The sequence below is a fragment of the Haliaeetus albicilla genome, chromosome 12 (genome assembly GCF_947461875.1).
Source record: "Haliaeetus albicilla chromosome 12, bHalAlb1.1, whole genome shotgun sequence".
Lineage (NCBI taxonomy): Eukaryota > Metazoa > Chordata > Aves > Accipitriformes > Accipitridae > Haliaeetus > Haliaeetus albicilla.
This window is the reverse complement of record NC_091494.1, coordinates 42,145,350-42,173,143: the sequence shown is the minus strand read 5'-3', so window position 1 is coordinate 42,173,143 and position 27,794 is coordinate 42,145,350. Positions and strand designations below refer to the sequence as shown.

Sequence of the window (27,794 nt, the reverse complement as noted above, 5' to 3'; positions counted from 1 at the left end):
CCCCCCCTTTCCAACCCCCCCCAACCCACCCCCCCCACCCCCCCCCCCCCGGTTCCCTTTGCTGCAGGAGCAGCCGGTGCATGGGCAGTGCACGGGCACCGGCAGGAGCACGCTGCGCACCCCGCCAGGGCCGCCCCGCGCCGGCGGGACCGCACTCGCCCCGCGCGCGGAACGCCCCTCCGGTAAGTAACTGCGGTGGTCGGGGTGATCGGTGGGGTGTTCGGGGGGGTTGTGGGGATTTCGGGGGGCGTTTCGGTACGGTTTATTCTGGTTTTTTTCTTTTTTTTTTTTATTTATTTGGGCGCCTTAATTTTTCTCCGGCATTTTTTTTTTCTTGCATTGAAATATTTTTTTGGCTTTTTTTTGGGGCGTTACAATATTTTTTTTTTGGCGTTAATTTATATTTTGGTATTAAAATACTATTTTTCGGGGGAGGGGGCGTTAATTTTTTACGTTACAATATTTTTGGCCTTAATAAAATAAAATAAAAAAAAAATTCTTGGCGTTAAAAATCCCCTGCCTTAAAATTTTGCGCATTAAAACATATCTCGCGTCGAACCTTTTTTTTTTTTTTGCATTGAAATTTTTTCGCGTCAAATGTTTTTCCCTGAAACGATTTCCCATTAAATTTTTTTGCATCGCATTATCATTTTTTTGTTGTTGTTGTTTTACCTTAAAAAAAAAATTGCTTTTTTTTTTTTTGCTTTGCTTCAATTTTATTCAAAAAAACACACTTTTTTTTTCCTTGTTGTTTTTGTTGTTTCGGTTTTTTGTTTTTGTTTTTTTGTTTTTGTTTTTTTTTTTTCTCCCCCCTCCCGGCTGTCTGTGCATTTCTTTTTTCTTTTTTTTTTTTTTTTTTTTTTTCCCCGGGGCTGCCCTCCGCCGCTTCCCCCCCCCCCCACCACAATACGGCCGCGCTCGTTCCGCCGCCCGCAGCCGCGCAGCCCCGGTCCGTGGAGCGGGAGGAGGGGGGGCGATGGGTGGGAAACCGGTGGCCCCCGGCCGCGCTCGCTGCTCCGCGCCCCTTTGTTCGCCGCGGCCGCGGCCCCGGCCCCGGCCCCGGCGGGGCTCGGTCTCTCCGCCGGATCGGGCCCGCCGGCCCCGGCGCTGCCGAGAACAATGCCCCGGCGGGCCCGGCGCACCGGGCGGCCTTGTCCTCGGCTTCGGGCGGGCTCCGGTGGGGCGTGGAGGGGAGCCGGTACCGGGGTCGTGTACCGGAGAACGGGGTGGGGGGGGACGACACGACACGTAAAACCCCGAGCACCGGGGAAATACCGGGGAGCGCGGCGGCCGTGGCGGAGGGAAGCGGGGAGGGGAAGAAGAAGCCGGGGAGAGGAGGGGCCGTGCGGCGGGGAACCGGGGCCGGGCGAGAGGGGAAACCGGGGGGAGAGGAAGGCTCCGGGGAGCGGGGGGGGGGGGCACCCCGCGCACAGCGAGGGCAACCGGGCACCGGGGAACTACGGTCGGTGCACCGGGGGTGTGGGGGGTGTGGGGGGGGAAGCGAGGGCCCGAGCACCGAGTGGGGGGGGGAATGTGAAAGAGTCGAGCACCGGGGAACCGGGGCCCGAGCAGCGGGGGAAGGACGGGGCCGAGCACCGGCGGCACGAGGAGGGACCCGGAGCGGTGGCGGCGGGGGGGGGGGGGAGCGGGGCCGGGCCCCGGGGAGAACCGCGGCCGGGGAGGCCGGGGCCGTGCTCCGGGAGTACCGGGGAAAAGGGGGGGAGCTGTGTACTGGGGAAACTGGGGCTTGTGCATGGGGGTTACTGGGGAAATTGGGAACTGGGGGTGGTGGAGAAATGGGGAGCGGGGGGGGGGGGGGGCTGTGCTGCGGGGATGGCGGGGAAATCAGGGACCGTGAACGAGCGGTACCGGGGAAATCGGGGAGCCCGTGCACCGGGGATACCGGAGAAAAAGGGGGCTGTGTACTGGGGAAACTGGGGACCCGTGTGCTGGGGGGGACGGGGGCCCTGGGGAGGTGTTTGGGGGGGGGGGAGAGGCGGACCCCCCCCCCCCCCCCGGCCTGGCCATGCTCTCACGCTCTCCTTTCTCTCCCTTGCGCCAGGAGCGGAGGATGAGCCGGGAGCCCCGGCGCGGAGCGCGGCACGCCGCCACCGAACCCGGCCCGCCGCGGCGCTGAGGATCGCCGGCCGCGCCGAGGAGCCGCGTCGGCGTCCCGCCGTGCCCCCCGTGGGCAGCGCGCGGGTGGGTGGGTGCCCCCGGCATGGACGGCCGTGACTTCGCGCCCCCGCCGCGGCTGCTGTCGGAGCGGGGCGGCCTCGGCCACCGGCACGGCGCGGGGCGCGTGGCGGGTTCGGCGCACGGTGCCGTGCAGCCCCCTGGACACTTCCAGCCCACCAAGTACTTCCCCGCGCCCATCTCCATGGCTACGCACACAGGTCAGAGGGGCCGGGGCGGCCGCGGTGCGGGGGGCCGGGAGGGGCGCGGGGGTCCGGCACGACACCGGGGACTCGGCCTCCCCTTTGTGCTGATCCCGCTGTCACCGCGCCCGGTGGATTTGGGGGTGGGGGCTGACGTACACGGGGGGCATTTCCCCGCTCGCCCGTTCTGCCGGCGCGGGAGGAGCGCGACCCCCGGGCCGGCCCGGCGAGATCCCGGTGCCTGAACAAGGAAGCGTTTTCTGGGCGAACAAGGAGGCCGTTATGCGCGGGGCTGGCGCGGCGGTGCCGTGGTGCGGCAGCGGCGGTGGGGAAAGGTCAGCAAACCCCGGCTCTATATAAAGCGCCGAAGTGTCAGGGTGAGAAGGGGTTTGCAGGGTGCACGTTCGCCTCTGCAGCTGGTGTCCTGCCGGAGACGGACAAAGCGCGGCGCGCGGCCGAGCACGGCACGGCCAACCGTGCCGGCACCGGGATGGGGCTTGCCGGATTCGGCCACCGCGCCGGCATCCGCGGCGCGCGCCACCCGCTCGCTCGGCTTTGTCTGCGGCGGCGTGCGCGGAGGCCGCTCGGCTGTGGCCGTGCAGGTTAAAGCGGGGCGCAGGGTGCCTAAAGCGGGGTGCGTGGCGTGGGGAGGGGGGCTTCGAGGGCGCAGGGGCGGCCAGCAGGGCGCAGGCAGCGGGAAGCCCGTCTGCTGCCACCGAGCTCCGGGACGGAGCCGAAGCGGGAGCAGGGCCGGATCCGGCGAGCAGCCTGCCGGCTCGGCACGGCGCTGCCCGGGGCCCCCCGCTTCCCGCCGGCGCAGGCGGTTTTCTCGCCGCGGCACGGCGGCAGCGCCGGTTATTGTCGCCGCCTTGATGAGCTGTGAATACTAATAAAATTATATCTGCTTTAATGGGATTACAATTAGTGCGTGGATTAGGGCGGGGGGCACGGCCGGGCCGGCGCGGGGGGGTGGCGGCGGGGGCCCGCGGCTCCTGGAAGGAGGCGGAAAGCGGGGGGCACCGGGGGGTGCCGGGGAGGCGGCGCCGGATCGGGCCCGCGGCCGGGGTGGTTTCGCTTTGTGCTGGCGGCCCCCGCGCTGCGGCCGGGCCCCCCGGGACCACCGCCAGGCTTGGGGCTGGGGGGGTGGGGGCCACCCTGGCCTCTCCCCAGCTTTGGGGTGTGGGGGACCCGGATGGGGGCTCGGTGCCCGTCCCCGGGGAGGGGGACCGTGGTGGGGGCTCGGCCCCTCTCGGCTCGTGGTGGCCCTGGGTGGGGATCCCCGGGGACTCCGGCGCTGGGGTGCCGCTGGCTTCCCTCTGGCTTCTCGGTGTGGCGGTATCCCTGTGGTGGTGGCGGCCGGACCCTCGCGTCCGCCGGGGCCTGGGCGACACATGGGAGCCCGAATGCAATGGAGGTTGTTAAAATAACATGGATCAGGCTAAAAATACCCCGGCAGAAACTTGCCTTAAAAAAAAAAAAAAAAAAAAAAAAAAAAAAGAGAGAAGCCAAACCCAACAACAGAAAGAGCTAAAAATATTCCCGGCTTTGGCAGGGCCGGCGCAGCCGGAGCCGATCCCGGCGAGCCGCGCTCGGAGGCTCCCGCGCGTACGGGAACGTTGCTTGAGCAAATAAAAATGATAATTTAGTGCCCAGCACGGTGCTGGGGCCGGCGGGAGGAGGGTCCCCAGGCCTGGCACCCCGGCGTCCCCACGGCACGGCCGTGCCACGGGGCCAGGAGCCGTGGCAGCGCGCGGAGCGGTAATTAACGCCGATGATTGATAATTACCCCACCCAGCAAATAAAGCCAGCCCGCGGTTTGCCGGGCGGCCGTGGCGGTGGCGGGGCCGGCGCGGCACGCGGCAGCCTTGGGGCACCGCGCCGGCCGGGGGGGCTCCGGCCGTGCTCCCCCAAATGGCTCCCGCCGGCGGGCCGGACTACACCTCCCAGGAGCCTTTGCCGAGTGCCGGGGGCCGGAGGCCGCCCTGGGAAGGGGAGATAAAAACTGTTTAGCTTGATTTTATTAAAGCCATAATTCAGGGCTGCGCAGTTATTGCAAACAAATGCTTCGGTTTGCGTCTGGTTTTGGCACCGGGACCATGCAAATGATGGCACGAGACGGCGCTGGGGGCCAGAGCGTGAGGAACCGCGGCCGTGCCCGGTGCTGGCGGGTCAGGGGGGACGGGGACCTCCGGAGCTGCCGGGAGCCCAGCCCAGGGTGCAGCCTTCGCTCCCGGATCGTGGCGCTGCCGGGGACACAGCCTGGCTGGGGGCCACGGTCCCACCGCCCTGGCACGCCCTGCGCCGATCCCTGTGCCGAGCGGGGCCGGCGGTCCCAACGCCCCCGCCACGGGTGGGGGGGTGGGAAGCTTCGGCCGAGGCTCGGCCGAGCCCATGCTTTATGTCGGGGCCTCAATTTTTGCCCTTCTGACGTTTTTATGGACTAATACATAGTTGAAATTGCGTCGGGCTGTTTGTCACCGCGGCAGAGCCCTCGGCACATTGCAATGTGTAACAGCGCCGGGGGGGGCTTGCACAAGCGCCGGGCTTTGCCGGGAGCACCGCTGCTGTGGCGGTGCCGGTGTGCAGCCCGGTGCCGGTGCGCAGCTTGACCCCAGTGGTGCCGGTTTGCAGCCTGGTGCCGGTTTGCAGCCTGGTGCTGGTTTGCAGCCTGGTGCCGGTTTGCAGCCTGGCCAGGGCAGTTCGCAGCCCGGTGCTGGTTTGCATCCCGGTGCGGGTATGCCGCCCGGCCGTGGCGGTACCGGTTTGCAGCCGGGTGCCAGTGTGCAGCCCAGCCGTGGTGGTGCGGGTGTGCATCCCGGTGCAGGTGTGCATGCCAGTGACGGTGGACGGGGCGGTGAGCCGGTGGCGTGGTGCCGGCGGCCGGCGTGGCTCCCGCAGCTGTCCCCCTCCCTGGATTAAGTTGCAGGCCGGGTGCTGTGCGGTTCCCCGGCACGGCTGAGGGGAGGGATGGCGGGGGGCAGGTGGGGACGGTGGCCCCCGGCTGGGGTGGCGATGCGGGGCTGGGTGCCAGCGCTGCAGCCGCTCCACATCGCAGTTTCCTCATTAATGATCGAAGACGGGGTCTGACGAGGGGCTAGGAGGCCGCGGCATAGCACCGACACAGCCGCGGCGCGGGGGCTCCCAGCTCCCCCGCTCGGCACCGCGTGCCAGCCCGGCCGCGCCGCCGCATGTGCTGCATTTTAAAAAGTAGGTGTCAAAGTTAAAACAGATTTTGAGATTAACTCGTCTGCTCCTCGTTAGCCACACTCGTGCCGGGGTGGCCAGGGACACACACACACGCCCGCGTGTGTCCGGCGGGAAGAGCGGGATGCGGAGAACCCCAGATCCTGTGGAATTACCCTAGAGTGGTTTCATCTGTTCATTAGCGATTAGCTGGATCCGTGCGGAGACGCTGCTGCGTGCTGGGGCCTGGGGGGGACGGACAGCTCGAGCAGCCGTGCGGCGTGATCCGGGCAGCTGCCGTGAGCCCCGGTCACCGCCGGTAAATGTGCTGATTGCCCCAAACTGGGGGGGTGAAGGGGGTCTCAGCACCCTGGGCTGCGGGCACCCGGCCTTTGCCTTCTGTCCTTGCACCCCCAGGGCTGTCTGACCTGGGGCGGTCCCGTGCCGGGGGGGCTGGGGGCAGTCCCGCCGGGAGTGCCACCACCAGTTTCCGTGGACCAAGCGCCACGTGCATGGCTGATCCCTGAGTTGGGGACGAGGGGTGCAGACAGGCTCCACGGAGCATTTGGGTGCCCCTCTGGGCACCCCCGGCTCCTCGGGACGCCCTCAGCCAGACTGTCCCCGTCCCCCCCCCAGCTGCTTCCTCTCCCGGCGCTGATGGCAGTGATACGCGACAGCCGAGCAGGGAATTACAGCAGAAAATAAAAATAGCAGGATTTGGCGATTCAGTGACTGCAGAGATTCACACGGGCTGCGTGCCCCCCCTGCCCCCCGCGGTAAATAAACACTCACCCAATAATCTCATTCTTGGAGTTCTTCTTTATCCGCTCCATAAAACGAAACAGATGGGCACAGCGCGGCCCTGCCTGCCGCCCTGCCTGCCCCGCAGCATCGCCCTGGGGCAGGATCCGACCCCACTGGGTGCTGGGGTCCCCTGACCCCGGGGGGAGGGAAGGGACAAGTCCTTGCAGCCCCTCGGGGTTGCTCCCTCCCACTTTGTGCATGGGCAGCCCAGGACCCCCACGGGTGTGATGCTTCGCAGGGGATTGCACGTGATACGGGGTCACCGTGGGCCCCAAGTTTTGGGGAGTTCCCCAGGGGGGGTCCACGTGCTTGGCCTCTGTGGGACACCAGGCCCCTGTGGGGCTGCGTGGGGTGGGACGCCGGGACCCCCGGGCTTTCCCCGGCTTCCCCGTGGTCCCAGCCTGTGCTGGGCTCGCGGCTGCTCCCAAAATGGCCTCTGGGCTTTGCAAGCCGTCCGCGTCCGGTGTGCAAGTCGTGCATCGGGTGCGCGAGTCGTCTGTGCTGGCCGCGCAGGCGGCAACGCACCGAGCGGCGCGCGCCAACATCGCGAGCGGCGTGCGTCGATCGTGCAAGGAGCGTGCACCGAGCCGCGTGCAGCGGCCATGCAGGCAGCGTGCACCGTCCTCGCGAGCCCCGGCGTGAGCTGCGTGTGTCAGCCACGCGAGCCCCGTGCAAGCGGCGTGCGCCGAGCGGTGTGTGCACACGCGGCCCCGGTGCGGCACACGGCCCCGGCGAGCGTGCAAGCGTGCGGCGGCGCGCAGCCTCTCGGCGGCTCCAGCCTCCCCTTCCCTCCGTCGAAAGCCGACAGCTTGCGAGTGGCACTTAGCACGGAGCGACTGCCGTGTGATTACCCATCGGATAACGTTTTAATTGTACTTCTGGCACTCTGTCAAGCTAATTTGAACTGCATTTCAATATTACAGCATTTATTTAGTGCCATAACAATATGGATTAATCTTAAATTATAACACCGAGGAAATTATATTACACTTATTTCCTATTTGCCAAATATTTAAAGGGGCAGCGTGGGTTGCAAAGCGTGGCGGGGGGTGGCCCGGGGGCTGCATCCTGCCCAGGTCCAGGGACTGGGGGTGACACCTCCCCAGGGTGCCCGGCCGTGGGGACGCGGTGCGGGAGGGTCCCTGCCAGCTCCCGGCGTCTCCGCGTGCGGCCCCAGCCCCTCTAGGAATGTTCCAGCCCCGAAATAGCCGAGGGAGTAACCCAACCCCGCGCCCCGCGCACGTCCCCGCCACCGCGGGGACCCGGGGACCATCACCTCGCCCAGGCTGTGCCCGGGGCTCCGGGGGGCTGCAGCCCCCCCCCGCCCCCCTCCTCAAAACGAAGCCCCTAAGTATTGGGGTGCAGCTGTGCGCCCACACTGGGGGGGCTGGTGGGGTGCAGCCCCCAGCTTTCCGGAGCCGTGGGGAGAGACAGGGCTGCGGTGTCCCAGACAGGGGAGCTGGGGACCCCCTCCCTTTCCCGGCAGCACCGCCTTGGGGACCCCACCGCCGGCCCCCAGCCCAGAAACTTGCCAGGCCGGAGGAGCTGTGGCCGGAGTGACCCCCCCCTGGGGCCGCGGCCCCCCCACACCCGCCCTGGCCCCGCTTGCTGGCGGGGGAAACTTTCCGTCTTCCCGGCACATTCCCATCTGTGCCGCGGGGGCGAAGAGTGGCTGGGGGGGGCGGGGAGCACCCCTTGCTGCCCCACCTTCCCGGTCCCACCAATGCCCACCCCCCCCAGCCCGCATCCCCCCCCCAGCGCTGTCGGTGCAATCATGCTGAGACCTGGCATGCTCGTCACATGTGTGACCCTCTGTGGATTTGAGGCCAAGGCGAAAAGCCCCCCCTGCCCTCCCCTCCGGCTGCGGTTTGGCGGTGATGAGGGGGAAGCGGCTTCGCTTCACTCTTAACCCTTTCCTCCGGCTGCCGCCTCCCCCCAGCCCCGTTTGGGGGGTCCCGGGCATCACCAGCCCAAAAACCCACCGGCATCCCCCCGCTCCTTCCACTGCCTCAGTTTCCCTGCCCGGCCACGTCACAGGGTCCGGTTCAGCGTGGGGGAGAGTGTGGCGTGACCCGGGCTGCGCCGGGACGGTTGTGGGGTGGCTGGGGCCAGCGCGGTGCCTGCGTGGCTGTGTCAGAGCTGCCGGAGTTCCTGGCACGGGCGTGAGATACAAAGCCCCGCACAGCCCCTGAAAAGCCGCCGGAGCCCGGGGCCGGTGTCCATGGTTGGGGCCACCCTTCCCTCCCCACTGGCGCCCGGCATGGGGGATTTTCTTGCTGGCCGTGCCGGTGCCGGAGCTGGGAGCAGTGCCGGTGGGGCTGACTCATGGTGCTGGCCACGGGGAGCCCGGCCAGGGAGTTCCCAGGCTGACGCTGCTGGGGGGGCGGCGGGGGGGTGGGATGGGACCCTGCTGCCCATCTGCCCAGTGCTGGCAGCCGGCCCTACGGCCCTGTGCCTGGCACTGCCTGCTCACGAGTGAGACGAGTTGTGCACGGTCTCAGGGACCTGTCCCTGTCCTCGCCGACACCGTGGCCGGAGGGGGCAGAGCTGGGGGGGGGGGGGGGGGGGCTGCTCTCTGACCGTGCGCCGTGCCGTGCCGTGCCAAGTTGCGCCATGTCATGCCGAGCCGTGCCACGCCGAGCTGTGGCAGCGCGGGGCAGAGGACGAGCGTGCGAGGGACCGGGGCGAGCGTGCATGCGTGCGGGCGTGCGAGGCGGGTGGGAACGGCGCGGCCGGCCGCGGGGCCAGAGCGCGCCGGGGGATCCAGCCGTGCCAGTGGGTGTGAGTCAGCGGGTGGGAGGTGTGGGGAGCGGTGGCCGTGGCCCCACCAGCCCCGCCGGGACGCTCCGCGCCAGCCGGCCCCGCCACCATCGGCGGGGGGGGGTGTGTGTGTGTGTGTGTTATTTTTTTACAGCCTGTTTCACAGCTTCCAGAAAAGGCTCGTTCTGGAAACCTCGGCTTCCTGCCCGGCGCAGCCGCCCGGCACGCTGCCGGCTCCACGCCCCGCGGCAGGGTCCCCCGGCACGGCCGGGGCTGGGGGCACGCCGTGGCGGTTGCCCACGGGCAGCACGGGGCACGGCTTCTCCGGGATGTGTCGGCGCAGCCTGGCCGGCTGGCGGGACGTGCCCACCCGTGCCGGTGTGTGCCAGTACGGAGTCGGGGGGGGGGGGTGTCAGCGTCCGGCCCCGGGGGCGAGCGGTGCCGGTTCCCAGGGCCACGGGCAGGGTGCGGCCATGCCCCCGGCCCACGCGGCCCCTGCCCGGTTTCGGCCCCCGGCCGACCGGCGCAGGAAGGAGCGAGCTGCCTGAAACCACATCCCCGACACTCATCCCAGAGGCATCCCGGAGGGATTAGCCGGGGAGCGTGGGCCGGCTTAGAGAGCAAAGCATCGCTTCCTGCCCCGGCCGGGCGGCCGGCCAGCCAGGGCTCTTCTGCACCGCGCCGTGCCGAGCCGTGCCGGGGAGGGGGCGGGCGGCCACGGCCCCACCAGCCCACGTCGGCACACATGGACGCGGGGAGTAGGGCCACGCGGCGAGGGGTGGACGATGGTTTCCCCCTCCCCTGCTCCGCCGGCTCCTGCCCGGCCGCTGGCCACCGGCTCTGATGTTTCCATCATGATCTCACGCCTCGGCCGGGGGTGGGGATCGGGATGGGGAACGCTGGCCTGCGCCTCGCTGGGGGGTGCTGGGGCCCCCCCGGGGCTGCGGGGGAGGCTGCCGGAGTCAGGGTGGGGGCTGCCCCCCCCGCCCTGTGCTTCCCATGCCGGCCGCGTCTTCCCCGCACGCCTGCCCCTGCCTTGCACACGCGTGCATGCAGGCATGTGCGCACGCATGCAGCTCTGCCCCCCAACCCCTCACGGTGTCCCGGCCCCGGGGAGCTGCTGCCCCAGTCACAGGTGGCCGTCCCAGTGTCCCCAGCCCTCCTCCCATCTCCTCCTGGGCACTGGCAGGGCTCCGGCTGCCACGGCCGGCAGCTGCCCGTGCTGGCAGCGGGATGGCCCAGCTCGCCACGGCACGGCACGGCACGGCACAGCCCGGGTCCCAGGGAGGTTGGGCTTGTCCTGGTACCGGGGGCAGCCGGTGTCACACAGCAGCTCAGAGCTGCTGCTGGGTTCTGGGGGGAGAGCAGCAGCGTGGGGAGCCACATGCGTGTGCAAAGCCTCCCATGTGCTGGCACACGTGTGGTGTGCCCAGGGCATGCACACGCGGTCAGGGCAGGGCACCAGTGCTCCTTGCACGGCTCTGCTGCGCCTCACACGCCCCAGTGTGTGTTTGAGCCCCGTGGGGCTGAGGGGACGTGAGGGGTGTGCATGCACGAGGGATGCGCGCGCACAAGCAGCGTGCGTGCACGGGAGGTGTTACGTGTACGAGGGATGCGCCCGCACAAGCAGCGTGCGTGCACGAGAGGCGTTGCGTGCACGAGGGATGCACAAACGCAGCGTGGGCTGCGCACAGCCCTGCAGCAGGCGTGTGCACACGAGCGTGCACGAGCGAGCGTGGTGGCACGGTGGGGTGGGCGTGCGAGCCAGGGCACGGGCAGCCCTCCCTGACTCTCTCCTCTCCCACCGCAGCCGGCAGCGGCCTGATGGGGAACGCGCCCGCCTCCTCCTTCATGGGGGGCTTCCTGAGCAGCAGTCTGGGCTCGGGGGCACCCAGCCACCCCGCCGGCCCCACCGCCTCCCCCCCGGAGCCGGCTTTCCGCGGGCCCCACTCCGGCACCTCCCAGATCTGGTTCTCGCACTCCCACGAAGGTGAGCGGGCGCCGGGGCAGGGACGGGTGGCAGCACCCCGGGGTGGGTGGGCAGGGTGTCCCTGCAGGGTGGCCGGGATGCGGCTGGGGCTTTGCCCGGTGCCGGTGGGTGACGTCCAGCTGTCGCCCACACGGACGGGGGTTCGGACCTCCCAGGCGCTGGCACACAGGGTGGTCGTGGCAGCCGGCCGGCACGGGCACGTGGTTGGCACCCAGCACGCTTCGGGGTGGCGGCGGGGGGCGCGCGGCCGGCGGCGTGCCCCACAGATCCCCCTGGGCATCCGCAGCGACCAGGCTCAGCCCCTCGCCATCGGCGCTCAGGGTGGACCGGAGAGCCTTGTGCCGGGCTGCAGACTCCCGCCCCATGCCAGGAGCTGGGCTGAGGCCAGGCCAGCTCGTGTCACTGGTGGTGAACCAGGGGCTGCGCCCCCCTCCAGCGGCAGGGACCCCCGTGCTGGGGCAGGCTGCAGCATGGGGACCCCTGGGGCTGCACGTACGGCCTCGGTTAAGCAGATACCCCACGCGGTGGGGAGCGGGGGGCTCCCCGCAGCCCGGTGCTGCCGCTGGCACCCCGCGGCACGCCGGCATCCCTGTCCCCACCTGAGCGGCCGGAGCGAGGGCTGACAGAGTTAAGGAGCGGGGAGGTGGTATTGGCGCGGGGCCCTGGCAGCCAGCCCAGCTGGTAGTTTGACCGGCTGCCAGTTGGCTCCCGGCGTGCCGGGGCCTGCGCAGCGTGCCGGGGGGGGGACGGGGGGGGCCGGGCAGCGCACGCGGCTCCGGCAGCACAGCACCCGCCGCTGACAGACAGCCCATCCGAGCGCGCCGGCTAACGAGCCTGCAAGGGCTGTGCCGAGCCGCCGTGATGCGGCCACCACCGCCACGAGTCTGTGGGGTCTCAGCCCGGCGGCAGCTCCCGGGGTGGGGGGGCGGGGGGTGTCCCTCGCCCAGGGGATATTACAGGCTCCGGCAAAGCGTTTATAGCCAGAGCGGCGCATGGCCGGGCTGCTGTGGTGCGGTGCGCGCCTTGGCACAGCACGGAGACGCCGCGGGGGGCCGTGCGCCTGCGAGCGCGCACTGGCCCCCCTGACTGCTGTGTCTCCAGCCCCGGGGTACCCCCGCTTCTCCGGGAGCCTGGCCTCCACCTTCCTGCCCATGAGCCACCTGGACCACCACGGCAACAGCAACGTCCTCTATGGCCAGCACCGCTTCTACGAGAGCCAGAAAGGCAGGTACCGGGGTCCCGGCACGGTGCCGCGGTGCCACCGCAAACCCGCAGCCTCCGGGGCTGGTCGGGGTCTGCCCACAGGGGCACGTGTCCCCGGCCAGGCACGCGTGGGGGGCTCAGCGCCCGTCTCCAGTGCTGGTGCCCGGCATCAGGGTGGGGGGCCGGCGGCGGAGCAAGCGCCGGGTCCCCCGGGGAGGAGTGGGGCCGGCGGGCGCGGGGTGGTGGGCACCCGTCCCAGCTGCCGCCGCCGCTCTCGCTTTTCACAATATTGTGGCGGGTGCTTAATAGGGAACATTGTTTGGGTGGGAAATGGAGCTAATTAGGCCGTGCCTTCCCCTCTGCTCCTCCCCTCGTTAGCGGGGAGCCGGCGCTGGCACAGCCGCGGTCCCGGGTGCCCGGACCCACGCCGTTGTTCGGCGGAGGGAGGGGGGGCGGTGGTGCAGGGGGCTCACCCGTCGTCCTCTCCTCCAGATAACTTCTACCTGCGCAACCTGCCCACCCAACCTGCCCTGCTCCCGGCTGGCCACGGCTTCCCCGGCATTGCCCGTGCCGCCCCCGGGCCCCCCGCCGGCTCCTGCAGCCGGGAGCGGGAGGCCGGACCCCTGCCCAAGACCCCCAAGGACTACGACCGCTTCCTGGCGGGCAAGGAGAAGGTGGGCAAGGGGGACCCCAAGGAGCGACCGCCTGAGGAGGACCCCAAGGAGCGGCACAAGGCGGTGCTGCCGGTGCCGCCGGAGGGGCACTGCAAGGAAGGGCTGCCCCCCCGGGGGGCCGGCGACGGCCGCCCCAAGCACCTCGCCTCCTGCCTGCTGGGTGCCAAGGGGCTGGAGGGTGACGCCGGTCGCGCCGTGCTGCCCAGCTGCGCCGGCAGCGCCCTGCCCCGCGCCGGCCGCTGCAACGCCAAGGAGCCGTGCCGGGGCGAGCGGGAGCCGGGGGCCCCCGAGGTGCCGCAGCCTTACGGCGAATGCGTGGAACGGCGGCAGATGCTGCACCACGCCGTTTCCTACGCCGTGCCCACCGGGCCGGCCCCGCTCGGCCCGACCGCCGGCTCCTTCCCCTGCCTGCAGCTGCACGCCGGCCCCGAGGTGCTGTGCCCGCTGCCGGAGCCGGCCGGCCGGGAGCTGAAGCTGAGCGGGGCCACGCTGGTGCCCTCGGTGGGACACCTGACGGACAAGAGCCGCTCCTTCCAAGTGGCGGCGGAGGCCGGCGGGCTGGAACGCGTCGAGGGCAAGGAGCGGCACGCCGAGGCGGGGGCCGAGCCCCCGGCCGCTTACGGCGGCCCCTTCCACCACCACCCGCTGAAGGCAGAGGGCCCGGCGGAGCGGCGGCTGGAGTGGGGGGCTCCTGGCACCCGGCTGAAGGGGCTGGAGTACCTGGGTGGGGGGGCAGCCGAGGGACCCCCCTTCGCCAGCCGGGGGCCGGCACCCAAGGGTGCTCTGGAGAAGGGCTACTTCGAGGTGCCGCCGGCGCCCGACTGCTCCCGCGCCGCCCGCCCCGACCCGCTGGGCGTCCGGGTCGGCCCCTCCTGCTGCACTTTAGAGAAGGGCCCCCCCAAGGACCCCCCGCCCGGGCCGGCTCCCCAGAAAGTGGCGCGGATCCGGCACCAGCAGCACCCCGAGACGGAGGCGGCCGGAGCCGGCCCCGAGGGCAAGCGCAAGCCCCTGGAGCTGAGCGCCCTGGGCTATGGTGGGCCCCCCCTGCCCCCCTGGGGCGTGCAGGGCCAGGGACCCCCCCTGGCTGTGGCGGAGGAGCGGAAGGGACCCTACCTGGACCCCTTCGGCACGAGTCTGCAGCAGGCTGCGTTGATGACTCAGGGCCCGGTGCTGGGCCAGGAGGTGCCGGCCGCCGCGGACGAAGTCTCGGCCATGAAGAACCTGCTGAAATACAGCAACCAGGCGCTGCTGGGGGGGCAGAAGGGCCCCCCCTTTGTGGGGCTGGGGGGCGTCAAGGGCAGCTGCGCCCACCAGGACGCCAAATTTCCCCCGGGGAAAGGGCAGCCGGAGCTGGAGCGGCCGGACTGCGCCCGTGGCCGGGAGCATGACGGGCTGGCCCCCGGCGAGGGCGAGGTGCGACAGCCGCCCGTCGGCATCGCCGTGGCCGTGGCGCGGCAGAAGGACACGCTCGGGCGACCCGAGCCCTCCTACGGCAGCGGCAGCGGCTCCGGGCGGCAGGGCCGGGCAGCCGCCGGTATCAAAGGTAGGTGCTGGTGGGAAGGTTGGGGTTGGGAGGGTGCGGGGGGGGTCGGCGGTGCCACGCTGATGCCGCCATCTCGTCCCCGGCACAGCGGGCACCGCGCGGCCCATGCACCTCATCGACCTGGAGGCAGAGGAGGAGCGGGGTCGGCTCTGCGAGGAGCGCCTGGGGCTGCCGGGGCGAGAGCTCCTTCTCCAGTAAGCGCTGTGGTGGGGGGACTGGGAAGGGGGGGGTCACCCACCTGCCGGGGCTGTCCCCCCCTGCCGCGGCACACGGCACCAGCACGCTGCCCCACGCACCGTGTCCGTGTTTCCCCCCCTTTCTTCCCTCAGGGACAACAAGGACCTGGTGGAGTTCGCCCGGATGCACCCGTCGGGGGGGTGTCCCGGGGAGCTGACCCCCCACCTGATGATCGCCGGGGGCTCCTCGCTGCCGGCGGGGCAGCTCGGGGGGGACCCCGCCGCCCATGCCCACCCGGCACACACGCACTGGCTGCCCCGCACCCGCAGCCCCTCCATCTGGATGGGGGGACACTCCTACGGTCAGTGCTGCCGCCAAAGGGGGTGGGAGCTGTGGGAGCGGGGCTGGCCGGGTGCTGTGCCCCCCCCTCCCCAGAAGTGGGGTGCTGCCCCCCCCAAGTGCTGACAGACCCCCCCGGCACGACAGGCATCAGCCATCCCGCGCTGCACCAGAACCTGCCGCCCGCCTTCCCTGCCTCCATGCCCAGCACCATGCAGCCTGTCTTCCCCCTCTCCCAGGACCCCCCTGCCCAGCTCGTCATCCTGCCCACCGAGCCCCCCACCCACGGCACCCCCCACACGCTGGGTAAGGCTGCGATGGGGGATGGCCGTGGCCACCTCCACCTTGTGCCGGGGGGTCCTGGGGGTACCTGCTGTGGGGTTTGGGGCTGGGGGTGCTGGTGGGGAGGTGATGGGGTGCCTGGGGGTGCAGGGGTGGGAGATGGGGTCCCTGTGGGTGCTTTTAGGGGTGCAGGGGTGGGAGATGGGGTCCTTGGGGGTGCTTTTGGGGGTGCAGGGGTGGGAGATGGGTCCCTGCAGATGCTGCTGTGGAACTAGGGGTGCAGGGGTGGGAGATGGGGGACCCTGTAGGTGCTGCTAGGGATGCAGAGTTGGGAAACGGGGTCCCTGTGGATGCAGGGGTGGGAGATGGGGTCCTTGGGGGTGCTGCTGGGGGTGCAGGAGTAGGCAATAGGGACCCCTGCAGCTGCTAGGGGTGCAGGGGTGGGAGATGGGGTCCCTGTGGGTGCTTTTGAGGGTGCAGGGGTGGGAGATGGGGTCCTTGGGGGGGCTGCTGTGGAACTAGGGGTGCAGGGGTGGGAGATGGGAGACCCTGTGGGTGTTGCTGGGGGTGCATTGGAGGGTGATGGGGTCCCTGCGGGCGCTGCCAGGGTTGCAGGGCTAGGGGGGCACCACTTCGGTCTGTGAGGGGACCCCAAGGTGGGTCCCCGCTTGACACCACCCCTCTCCCCACCACCGGCAGCCGACGTGATGGACCAGGCGTCGCTGTGGCCCCCGATGTACCCGGGCCGGGGTCCCGGCGCCCACCTACAGCACACGGGGCAGCTGCCCGTGTACTCCCGCTCCCAGTTCTTGCGGCAGCAGGAGCTCTACGCCCTGCAGCAGCAGCAGCGGGCAGCCCAGGCCCTCGAGATCCAGCGCCAGGCACACGTCCAGGTGCCGCCGGGGCTGGGGGTGTCGGGGGGGGGTGTCAGGGGGGCCGGGGTGCATGGTTGTGGGGCTGGGTGTGGGATGGGATGCGGGGCTGGCTTGAGGATGCAGGGTTGGCTTGAGTTTGGGGTGTAGAGTGGGGATATGGGGCTGGATGTGGGGCTGGGGCATGAGATGCTGCTGCGTGAGATGTGGGGCAGGGCAGGGGGATGCAGGGCAGGGCTGGGGGGCTGTGTCCAGGCAGTGGGGCAGGGTCTGGGCTATGGGGCTGGGCTGTGTGGGGCTGGGGGAGGCAGGGTTGGGATGTAGGGCAGGGTTGTAGGGTGCTGGGCAGGGCTGGGGGGCAGGGGCCGGGCGGTGGGGCTGGCGTGTGCCGACCTCGGTGTCCCCCACAGCGGAAGCCGGAGGAGCAGCCCCTGGAGCTGGAGGACGGGGGTCCCGAGAAGCCCCTCAAACCCTCCCACAAAGCAGTTGCCTTAAACCCCCCGGCCAAGGGCCTGTCCTCGGCGGCCCCCGGGCCCCCCAAGCTGTCCCCTTGCTGCCACTCTCCGGCCCTGCGGCACCCGGCCAAGTGCCCCGTGGCCCTCCCCGCGGCCCCCTGCACTTTACCCGTCTGCCCTGCCGCCAGCTCCGCCGTGGCCCCCCGCTCCCCGGCCGACAGCCCCCTGCCCGTCCAGAGCAAGGGCAGCGACGGCGAGGACAAGCGCGGAGAGGGGCAGCCACCCCGCGACTACCCCAAGTCCCTGGAACCAGGTAGGACCCGGGGAGGTGAGGAGGAGGAGGGTGGCCGCGGTGCCGGAAGGTGCCGGCGGTTCCCCGCTGAGCGTCACCCTCTTCCCCGCAGACCTGCCCCCCGGCTACAGCTACCCCGCTGCCGGCATGGGCTTCTCCGAGGCGCACTCCGCCGAGCCGGCTGACCCTGACACTATGCACGCTGGCTCCCCGCCGGCTGAGCCGGAGCAGTCCCGGACCTTCAGCCCCGCCGGCGAGGTGTTGCGGGAGCCGGGCCCCCCGCGGGAGCCGCCGACCGGCGGGGCGATGGTCGAGGGTCCCGGGGCTCTGCTGCACCGCCATCACCTCCTCCTCGCCCCGGGACCCCTCTGCGGGGAGCGGGGTCCGGCCCCGGCCGCGGGGGCCGCCGAGGAGCGGGCGCCGGTGCCTTTTGGGGTGCGCCGGGAGGCGGCTCAGGGAGTGCCAGAGCAGAGCCCGCCAGAGCAGCAGTGCCCGGTGCCCGTGGTGGGGGCGTCCCCACTGGCCCCCACTGTGGAGGAGGAGGAGGAGGAGGAAGACGAGGCCGACAGCGATGGCTCAGAGCCGGAGGGCAGCTGCGACGAGGAGGATGGCGACGGCTCCGCTGGGCGACAGGGCTGCCCCGGCGGGCTGGAGGCGCTGATTGCCGCTGGCATCGACCTGGGGGAGCTGCCGGCGCTGGGCTCGCCCGGGGAACCCCCCCCGGCCCCCCCCTCGCCCGCTCCCCACGCCTCAGGGATCCCCGGCATCGCCCTGCTCAGCGAGCTCGCCGACCTGGAGCTGCGCCGGCGTCGTTGCGACTTGGCCCTGGAAGGTGAGCGGCCCCCGGTGCCCCCCAGCATCCCCTGTCTGTCCCCGCCCCGCTGGTACCCTGTCCTCCCGGTGCCCACTGCCCCCCCCAGTGCCGCACTCTCGCGTCCTGGTGCTGCCCACCCACGGGTGTGCGCGGCGGGTGCTCTGCGCAGGGCGTGCAACAGAGTCGTGCAGCGCGTGTGCAACGGAGGAGCTGCGCCGTGGAGGGGCCGCGCGGGGCGTGCGAGAACGGGGCTGCTCTTGCACGAGCTCTTGCACGAGCGGGGCTGGGCAGTGCACGTGTTGCGTGGCAGAGAAGGGGGCTGCGCCTGCGTTTTCAGTGCGGGGGGCTGTACTTGCATTCGTGGCGCAGGGCTGCGCGGCCGTTTGCTGCGCAGGGTCGCATGCGCGCTGGCTGCCGAGGAGCCAGCGGCCTGCACGCGTGCCGGTGGTGCGGTGCCGTACGGTGCCCGGCGGCCGGGTCCTGCTCGAAGCCCCAGGGCCGTCTCCGGGGCTCTGCTCCAGCGCTGGCTCCAGGCAGGCGCCGGGATTCCCTCCCGGCTCGGCTTCCCCAGGGAATCCCGGGGGCCCCGACGGGGAAGGGAAGGCCGTCCTGGCGCGCGTCCCCAGCGCTGCTGCGGGCGGGTGGTGTGCGGCGGGCGCGTGGCATGGCGGCGGTGCCCGGCATGCTCGGTGTTGCCCGTGGCCGTGCGTGGCACGGGGCCGTGATGCTGTGGGGTGGCTGGAGGTGGGGGGAGAGAGGAGGTTGACCGTGGGGCCCCGCTCCCCGCCACAGATGGGGTGGCCGGATAGGTCACGTCACCACGTCCCTCCCAGCCCCGGCCTTGGCTCCGTTCGCCGATGAGTTCATTGCTGGCCACTGCTGCATGCCCGGCCCCATCCGCCCCCCCCTCCCTGTCCGCTGCCCCCCCCGGCCCCCTGTCCACCCGAGGACGCTGGCTGTGCCGCACACACAGCACCCTGTGCACCATCCTGCCGCGCACCGTCGCCCCCTGCGTCACCCTACAGCCACTCCGGGGCACCCCGCTCATACGTAGCACCCCACGGTGTGGTCCCGTGCCCTACGGCACACCCCGCCCCACAGATGCCCCCCCTCGCCCCGGCACGGCCCCGGTAGCGGTGCCGCCGTGACGTGCGCGGGCCGTTGCACAAGAGCATGCGTGGGGCGGCACGGGGGTCCGGGGTACGTCCCGCGCCGGCCCTGCTGACCTCCCGTCCCGGCAGGGGAGGACGAGGACCTGCTGGCCTTCAACCTGCAGAACCTGGCCACAGTGGCGGCTGCCTGGTCACTGGTGGAGGCGGCCAGCCGGGAGGGCAGCCCCCCCGCGCTCAGCCCCTTGCCCACCTCCCCGCCGCCCCGCGCCCGCATCCCCCGCCGCAAGTACACCTGGACGCCCAAAACCAAGGCTGTGAGTGTCTCCTTGCGTGCGGTGAGGGCGGGAGGTGGGATGAGTTGTGCCCGGTCTCAGCCCCGGGGCCGAGGCTGCTGGCGCTGCGAGCTCTCTACACCCCCCGCCCACCCCCGGCCCCCAGGTTTGCCCCTTGAAGGCGGCCATCGAGCAGCTCAACACGCAGGAGGTGGAGGTGCGGATGCGGCTGGCCGAGCTCCAGCGCCGCTACAAGGAGAAGCAGCGGGAGCTGGTGAAGCTGCAGAGGCGGCATGACCACGAGTATGTCCCCATCCCCGTCCCGGTTGGGTTCCGAGGCCGAGGAGGTGGGGAGCAGAGGGGGAGGCATCCTTGTGGGAAGCGGGGAGGTCAGGGAGGGAGCGCCCTCCGCCGAGCGGGACAGCAGTGGCGGTCACCGGTGCGATGAGTTTGGGGCCATCCTCAGCCCGGCTCGGCGGAGGGGCACCGCCTGCGGCGGCCGCGCGGCTCAGGGTGTCCCTGGTCTTGCCGCGGCTGCAGGCGTGACGAGAGCTCCCGGAGCCCGGCGCGGCGCGGCCCGGGGCGGCCGAGGAAGCGCAAGCACTCCAGCACGCTGGGCAGGGCTGAGAGCCGCAAGGTCAAGTGAGTGACTGCTGCCGCGTGCCCTCCTTGTCCCCGGGGACGGGCCACCGGTCCCGCTGCCGGGGGGTCTGGCCGTCCTGCCGCGGGGGTGGCGGTGCTCAGGGGGCCGCCCCGTCACATCCCCCCCCCACCCCATCCGCCATCAGCAGGAGCCACGTTTCGGGGGATCCGGCCGCTCGCTCCGGCGCGTTCCCGCTCTCGACCCGCTTGCGGCGGAGTGGGGGGGGCTCGGCTGGGCGGCAGCACCGTGTTCCCCCTCCCGCCGGCTGCGGGAGCAGCGTTGCATAAAAGCCTCTTTATCTGCGCCGTATAAAGCCATTGGTCACGCTGCAGCGGCGTTCATCGCTGCCGGCGCTTTATTATTACCCATTAGCCGCCCGGCGCAGCCGTTTCCCCACTCCCGGGCCCTGTATAATTGTCCTTCTCCTCTACAAATTGCCTCTCCCGACAGGCCCATTTGCATAAATCCTCCGAGCGAGTCCAAACACGCTTGGAGCGTGTGTGCGCGCACGGCCCCCGGCCCCCCCGTTCGGTAATAACAGTTAAATCTGCGCTAAATGGTTCCTTCAATTAAGACGGAGCGGGGGGGGGCGAGAAAAAAAAATTAATCTCTAGGTTTTATGTCACAAAACATTAGTGAGCGAGTGAAGGTTACGGGGAGGGGGGAAAGCAGGAGGGGAGCCGGCGGCTGGCAGTGGCCAGTGGGTGCAGGATGCGGCCGGGGGTGTGGGATCCAGCTGGGGGGGGTGCAGGATCTGGCTTGGTGGGGGGGGTCCAGTGGGCGCCGTGCCCACGCCGCGCTCCCCACCAGGGCGGTGAAGACCAGCCTGTCCCTGCTGTGCGCCGAGCTGCGGGGAGACCCTGAGCCCAAGAAGAAGAGGAGCAAGCTGGCCGAGGCGGCGTTTGGCAGCCTTAAGGGCTCCCCGGTGAGTTCGGACCTGCCACCGGCAAATGCCACCCCGGGGCTTGGGGGGGGGGGTTCCAGCCCCATCCCGAACCAACCTGTGCCCCCCCGCCAGGAGAAGGTGCGGTGCAAGAAGAGCGGGTCGCAAGGCAAGCTGGCCTGTAAGGTGGCTCACAAGGTCTCGCAGCTGAAGCAGAAGGTGAAGAGCAAAGGGCTGCCCGCCGGCATCAGCCCCTTCCGCCGGAAAGACCCCAACCCTGCCGGCCGCATCCAGAAGAAGCTGTCCCGTCCCAAGAGCTCCAAGGCTGCCAAGTACCAGACGCAGGACCCCGACCCCCGCCAACCGGCGGGCTTCAAAGGTAAGGCTGGCGTGGGGCTGGGGGTGCAGGGTCCGGCGCGGGGCTGGGGGTGCAGAGTGGGTGACAAGGGGCCAGGACTGGGGGGTACATCCAGCTGCAGGGGTCGGGGGGGTGGCTCGTGCCGGGGGTCCCCAGCTCACCCCATCCTGCACAGGGAAGCAGCATCTCCCTGGGGATGGAGGGGGGGGGTGCAGGGGCCACCCCTGGGTGCACGGGGTCCCTTACCGCTCCCCCCTTCCTCTTGCAGATGAGCACGACGGGGACACAGACAGCGAGGACGGCGACGATGAGCCGGGCTTGTCCCTGCCGCCCTCGGTGCCCGTGGCCGTGCTCGGACCCTCGCCATCCTCCGTGGTGAAGATGGAGGCCAACGAAAAGGCGAAGAAGAAGAAGGAAAGGCAGGGACTGCTAGGTAACGGGATCGCCCCGCGGGGATGCCGGGGTGGGGGGGGACATGGGGGATGAGGACCCTCTCCCCGGGTGCATGCGCTGAGCCCGCTCCCCACCTCCACAGGGCCCTGCCGCCTCGGTAGCCCCGAGGGCGAGGTGAAGATCAAGAGGCGGCCGGTGAAGCCAGGAGCCGGCAAGCTGGAGAAGGTGCCGGCGCGGCGGAAGGCGGGCGGCTGCGAGGAGGGCGGCAAGAAGAAGCTGAAGGCTAAGCCCAAGGAGAGCCTCCGGCCACCGGCCCCCAGCGGACCCAGTGCCCCGACCCCCGCCGGCAGCCTCTTCACTGGCACCGACCCCCGGCACTTTGGGCCGAGGGACGAGGGGGCTCGCCTGGCCAGCGAGAGGCTGAAGAAAGCCACACGCAAGAGCAAGGTGCTGCAGTCGGCCCTGAGGGTGAGTGCGAGGGCCGGGGGGGGGGGACACCCACGGACCGTGGGGTGTGGAGGGATGGGTGCAAGGGTTTGCACAGGCTGTGGGTGCTGGTGGGGCTGGGAGGCATCAATGGGACAATGGGGTGCAGAGGGATGGGTGCAGGGGGTGGGGGTGGTTGGGGGGCACTGATGGGACCATGGGGATGGGGGCTCTGATGGGACCATGGGGTGCAGAGGGATGGGTGCAGGGGTTGGGGGTGCTGGGGGTGGGTCAGGGGAGCACTGATGGGACCTTGGAGGGGCGTCCAGAGGGATGGGTGCAGGTTTTGCACAGGCTGTGGGTGCTGGTGGGGCTGCGGCGCACCAGCGCATGGGATGGGGGTGCCGAGACGGTTGGGAGCACCGATGGGCCCGTGGGGTGCAGGGGCTGGGGTGGTTAGGAGGCACCGGTGGGCCCCAGAGGGCTGGGGTCACCGTGGGGGGGCCGTCGACCCGCTCTGACCCCCCTCCCACAGCGAAAGAACGGGGCGCTCTCGCTGGCCCTCTCCCCCCGGAGCGCCAAGACCATCCTGAGCAAGGGCAAGAAGCTGGCCAAGGTGAAGAGCAAAGTGGCCACCAAGCAGGTAAGGGCAGGAGCCGGACCCCTGCCCTGGCACGGACACCCCCCTCGCCGTGCCCCCCACCCACCCTGAGCTCCCTCTCCGACAGTGCAAGGGCCGGGCAGTCAGCAAGCTGCTGGAGAGCTTCACCGTGGAGGACGACTTTGACTTTGATGACAACAGCAGCTTCTCGGAGGAGGAGGAGGAGGGGGGCTGCTTGGCGGGGGTGGCACGGGGGGGACGCCGCTCCCCCCTGCCCCACATCTGTGCCATCCAGAAGGAGGATCTGCGGGACGGGCTGCACATCCTCATCCCCAAGGAGGACAGCCTGCTCTACGCTGGCAGCGTCCGCACCATCCAGCCCCCCGACATGTAAGCGGGGGCCGGGGTGGGGGGGGGTCCCTGACGTGGGTGGGGATGCCGGGGCGGCCGGTTGGGTGCTGAGTCCCCCCCCGGCTCTGTGCCCCCTCTCCAGCTACAGCATCATCATTGAGGGCGAGCGGGGGAACCGGCAGCGTATCTACTCGCAGGAGCAGCTGCTGCAGGAGGCGGTGAGCGGGGCGGGGGGGCTGGGGCGGGGGTCCCAGCGGGCAGCACGCCCCGCGGAGCCCAGCACGCCGCTTCCTCGCAGGTCCTCGACATCCGGCCCCAGTCACGACGCAGCCTCCCGCCGGGCACTCGCGTCTGCGCCTACTGGAGCCAGAAATCCCGCTGCCTCTATCCGGGGAACGTGGTTCGAGGTGAGGAGCAGCCGCGGGCAGCCGGCGGGGTGGGGGGGCATGGGGGACCCCTGCCCCATCCCAACAGCCCTTCCCGTGCCGCAGGCTCCTCCAGCGACGAGGAGGAGGATGACCCCGAGGCGGTGATGGTGGAGTTTGACGATGGGGACACGGGGCACATCGCTGTCTCCAACATCCGCCTGCTGCCCCCCGACTTCAAGATCCAGTGTGAGTGGGCTGGGGCGGGGGCCGCGGGCAGGGGGTGGGCACGGGGGGGGCACTGGGGCCGGCCCTGACCCCACGCTCTGCCCACAGGCACCGAGCCGTCCCCCGCGCTGCTGGTCTCCAGCTCCTGCCGGCGGACGAAGCGGTCATGCGGCGACGTGCCCCCATCCAGCGAGCTGCCCCCCAGCCTCTGCCCGGACCGCCACGATGGCCCCGAGCCCCCCAAGAACTCGGGCAAGAAGGCGGCCAGCAAGGAGAAGAGTGGTACGGGGGGGGCTGCTACCTGCGGACCACCTGCCTGTGGGGTGCCCAAGGGAGGTGGCACCAGCAGCGCTGGTGTGAGGGATGGCGGGATGCAGGGAAGGATGCTGGGATGTGGGGAAGGATGTTGGGATTCAGGGAAGGATGCAGGGAAGGATGCTGGGATGTGGGGAAGGATGTTGGGATTCAGGGAAGGATGCCGGGATACCAGGAAGGGTGCTGGGATACCAGGAAGGGTGCTGGGATGCGGGGAAGGATGCTGGGATGCGGGGAAGGATGCTGGGATGCAGGGAAGCGTGCTGGGATGCAGAGAAGGATGCTGGGATGCAGGGAAGGGTGCTGGGACGCGGGGAAGGATGTTGGGATGCAGGGAAGGGTACTGAGATACTGAGAAGGGTGCTGGGATGTGGGGAATGATGCTGGGATACTAGGAAGGATGTTGGGATGCGGGGAAGGATGCTGGAAAGGAAGCTGGGATGCAGGCATTGGGGAGGATAGGAGGCAAGGAAGCAGGCAGGGAGAGGGGATGCAGGGAAAGATGGGGTGCAGGGGGTTGGGAATGGGGTATGGCAGGATGCAGGGAAGGGTGCGGGGCTGGGGATGGAGGAAGGGGGTGGCACAGGGTGCTGCAGCGACGGGGAATGGAGATCAGCCCGCAGGGAAGGACATGCAAGGACAGGGGCAGTCCTGGAGCATCCCTGCCTCCCTCCGTCCGTCTGTCTGTCCTCCGCCCCTCCTGACCCCCGTCTCCCGCCAGGCAAAGCTACGGAGGTGCTGTCGGGCGGCAAGGCGCCGGCGCTGAGCGACCCCTTCCTGGGGCGGCGCGGCGGGCCGCTGCTGAGCTGGTCGGCGGTGGCACAGACGAAGCGGAAGGCGGCGAGCAAAGGCACGGCCGTGCTGCAGAACCTCTTCCAGGTCAACGGCAGCGCCAAGAAGCTACGGGCCAAAGAGGCCATCTTCCCCGTGCACCACCACCACCACCTCGCCACCCCCGTCTTCGGCAACGGCTTCGGGGCCGACTCCTTCAGCCGCATCGCCAGCTCCTACGCCTCCTTCGGGGCCGGGGCTGGGCTGGTGCTGCCGGCTGCCCAGAAACTCCTGCGCTCCAAGAAGGCCGAGCGGCTGGAGGCAGAAATGGGCAAAAGCAGCCGGAGAAAGGCAGGCAGTGAGTACCTGGTCAAGCTGGACCACGAAGGGGTGACGTCCCCCAAGAACAAGAACTGCAAGGCTCTGCTGCTGGCTGAGAAGGACTTTGGGGCCAAGCTGGAGCGGCCCCTGGCCAGCCACGGCTATGCCCACGCGGCCCTGGCCGGCAAGGATAGGAAGGGTCGGGCGCCCGTGCACCAGCTGCCCGTGGGGCTGGCGCTGCGGAAATACTCGGGCCAGGCCGAGTTCACCCTGAACTGCGACAGCGACTGCCACAGCTCCTACTCGGACATGGACGAGGATGAGGAGGCGGGCGGGCTGGGCGCCGACGTGCCCTCGCGCTTTATGACCCGCCTCTCGGTTTCCTCCTCTTCCTCGGGCTCTTCCACCTCCTCCAGCTCCGGCTCCATCTCCACCTCCAGCCTCTGCTCCTCCGACAACGAGGATTCCTCCTACAGCTCCGAGGACGAGGACTCCACGTTGCTGCTCCAGACCTGCCTCTCCCACCCGGTGCCGGCGCTGCTGGCGCAGCCGGAGGCCCTGCGCTCCAAGAGCGGCACGCCGCAGCGCTGCTTCCTCACCAAGGCCGCCGCCGCCGGCCCCAAGGCCAAGCTCAAGCGCAAGGAGGCCCTCAGCTTCTCCAAAGCCAAAGAGTTCTCCCGGAGGCAGCGCCTGCCCTCGGTGGAAAACCGGCCAAAGATCTCCGCCTTCCTGCCCGCGCGCCAGCTCTGGAGGTGGTCGGGGAACCCCACGCAGGTACGGCTGGCACCCGCCGCGGCCGCTCGGCACGGCACGGCACAGCACGGGGAGGGGAAGGAGCCCCCATGGCACCTGGGGGCACGGGTGGAGGTGCATGGGTGCATGGCAGGGTGCAGATGGGTGCAGGGGTACGGCAGAGTGCCTGGGGATGCAGGGCAGGGTGCGTGGGCGCATGGCAGGGTGCACGGGGCACGGGTGCAGGTGCGTGGGTACGTGGGGCAGGGTGCATGTCGGGGTGCCTCTGTGCATGGGGCAGGGTGCAGGGCGTGTGGGTACACGGCAGGGTGCCAGGGGTTGCGGGGCCGGGTGCTTGAGCGCATGGGGCACAGCGTGCCTGGGGTATGCCAGCCACGGCAGCTGGGTGCACGGGGCCAGGTACCTGCATGCACGGGATGGGTTCAGTGGGCACAATGCTTGGGTGCTCGGTGCTGCTTGCGCCGGCTGTGGCACTTGGGTGCAGGGAGCAGGGTGCCTGCAGGGTGCAGAGGGCTGGATGGGTGCTGTGGGAGCAACCCCACGGGGCTCGGCGCTGCTTTTCCTGGGTGCCTGGGGGTCTCACCGAGCTGGCAGGGCGCGCACATGTGAGTTTGGGGGTCCATGCGCCGTCCCTGACCCCCCCCCACCGTTTCTCTCCCCTCCTCCAGCGGCGGGGCATGAAGGGCAAGGCGCGGAAGCTGTTCTACAAGGCCATCGTGCGGGGCAAGGAGACGCTGCGCATCGGGGACTGCGCCGTCTTCCTCTCGGCCGGGCGGCCCAACCTGCCCTACATCGGGCGCATCGAGAGCATGTGGGAGTCCTGGGGCAGCAACATGGTGGTCAAGGTCAAGTGGTTCTACCACCCCGAGGAGACCAAGCTGGGCAAGCGGCAGAGCGACGGCAAGGTGAGGGGGTGGGCAGGCTGGGGACGGGGGGGGCCGGTGGCACACCGGCGAGGGGGCGGCCGGTGACGCCGTGTCGTCCGCTCGCAGAACGCCCTGTACCAGTCGTGCCACGAGGACGAGAACGACGTGCAGACCATCTCCCACAAGTGCCAGGTGGTGGGACGGGAGCACTACGAGCAAATGACCCGCAGCAAGAAGTACCAGGACCGGCAGGACCTCTACTACCTGGCGGGCACCTACGACCCCACCACGGGCCGGCTGGTGACTGCCGATGGGGTACCCATCCTCTGCTGACCCCCCGTGCCCACCCCGGGTGCGGGTTAGGGGGACGGGGACGGGCAGACCCCCTGACCCGACCCCGCACGTCCCCCCCCCACTCCGTCATGGGGCTCCTTCCCGGCAATTATGCAAAGCCCGGGGTGGCCGGGGAGGGATTGGGGGGGGGCAGGGGATGTGGGGTGGGGGGCACGGGGGCGTCATTGTCGTGATGGGGGGCACGGGGGGCGGGGGGGGGCTCCCCTACAAGCCATACTTTCCCTAGTACCTCTGACTGTTTGCCAGCAGGTAAAGCAGAAATCAGGTGTGTTGTTCTATTTATTTTGCGTGTAAATATTGTATTTCTTCCGGGAAGTTTTATGGAAAACAGACAAACCAACAAAAAAAAAAAAAACAAACCACCCAACACCACCCACGAAAAAAAAAAAAAAAAACAACAAAAAAAAATTAATAATAATATGGGGCGGGAGGGGTGGGGGGGGTCGCGTTTCTGTTTCAGTGCACTGTTTCCCCCAGCCTGGCTGGGACGAGGACAGCGGGGGAGCTCTGTATATAGGGGGGACGCGGCGGCAGGGCGGGGGGCTTGGTCCCCGGCGTGGCGGCGAGCGCGGCGGGGGGAGTGGGTGGCAGGCTGGCTGGGGGGGTGGGGGGGGGGGCGGCTCTCCTGGCCCCCTTCTCCCCCTGCCCTCCCACCTCCTCCGGGGGTCCCGCCACCGCTGCCCGGCCCCAGTGCAATAGCGGGGTGGCCGCGGTGCCGGCGGACGCTGGCCCGTCCCGCCGAGCCCTGCCCGCCGCTGCCCGCCGTCGCCCCGCGCTGTAAATGTGTACAGGCCGCGCGGCGGCGGGGGCTTTTCCAGTGTAAACACTAAAAAAAAAAATACACAAAACAAGACAAAAAAAACAAAAACAAAAAAAACCCCAACAATAAAAAAAAAGGAAAAAAAAAAAGGATTAAAAACACAAAGGTTTTATGAACAGCAAACTCTATGTAAAGGCCTTTTAGTATGGAACTTTTTTATTGATAACTTGGCTTATGAATAAATATATGAACCGTT

General features: G+C 69.6%; 1 protein-coding gene across 2 annotated transcripts; it reads left to right on the top strand.

Annotated features, from left to right (window-relative positions):
- Positions 1-43: 43 nt before the first annotated feature.
- On the top strand, positions 44-27,794 carry BAHCC1 (BAH domain and coiled-coil containing 1). Of its 2 annotated transcripts, XM_069799413.1 has the most exons (28): positions 44-182; positions 2,063-2,396; positions 10,936-11,115; positions 12,217-12,339; positions 12,811-14,535; positions 14,624-14,729; positions 14,865-15,073; positions 15,199-15,357; positions 16,033-16,226; positions 16,616-16,973; positions 17,065-17,784; positions 19,008-19,192; positions 19,317-19,453; positions 19,691-19,792; positions 20,244-20,324; positions 20,604-20,718; positions 20,812-21,055; positions 21,303-21,467; positions 21,570-21,895; positions 22,389-22,496; positions 22,582-22,844; positions 22,948-23,023; positions 23,104-23,212; positions 23,297-23,419; positions 23,507-23,680; positions 24,435-25,579; positions 26,227-26,463; positions 26,551-27,794. In XM_069799413.1, exons 2-28 carry the CDS (start codon positions 2,222-2,224, stop codon positions 26,755-26,757), a joined length of 7,746 nt encoding a protein of 2,581 aa, XP_069655514.1. In that variant the 5' UTR covers positions 44-182; positions 2,063-2,221; the 3' UTR covers positions 26,758-27,794. The 2 variants fall into 2 exon arrangements, with proteins under 2 accessions (XP_069655514.1, XP_069655515.1); XM_069799414.1 differs by lacking the exon at positions 20,244-20,324.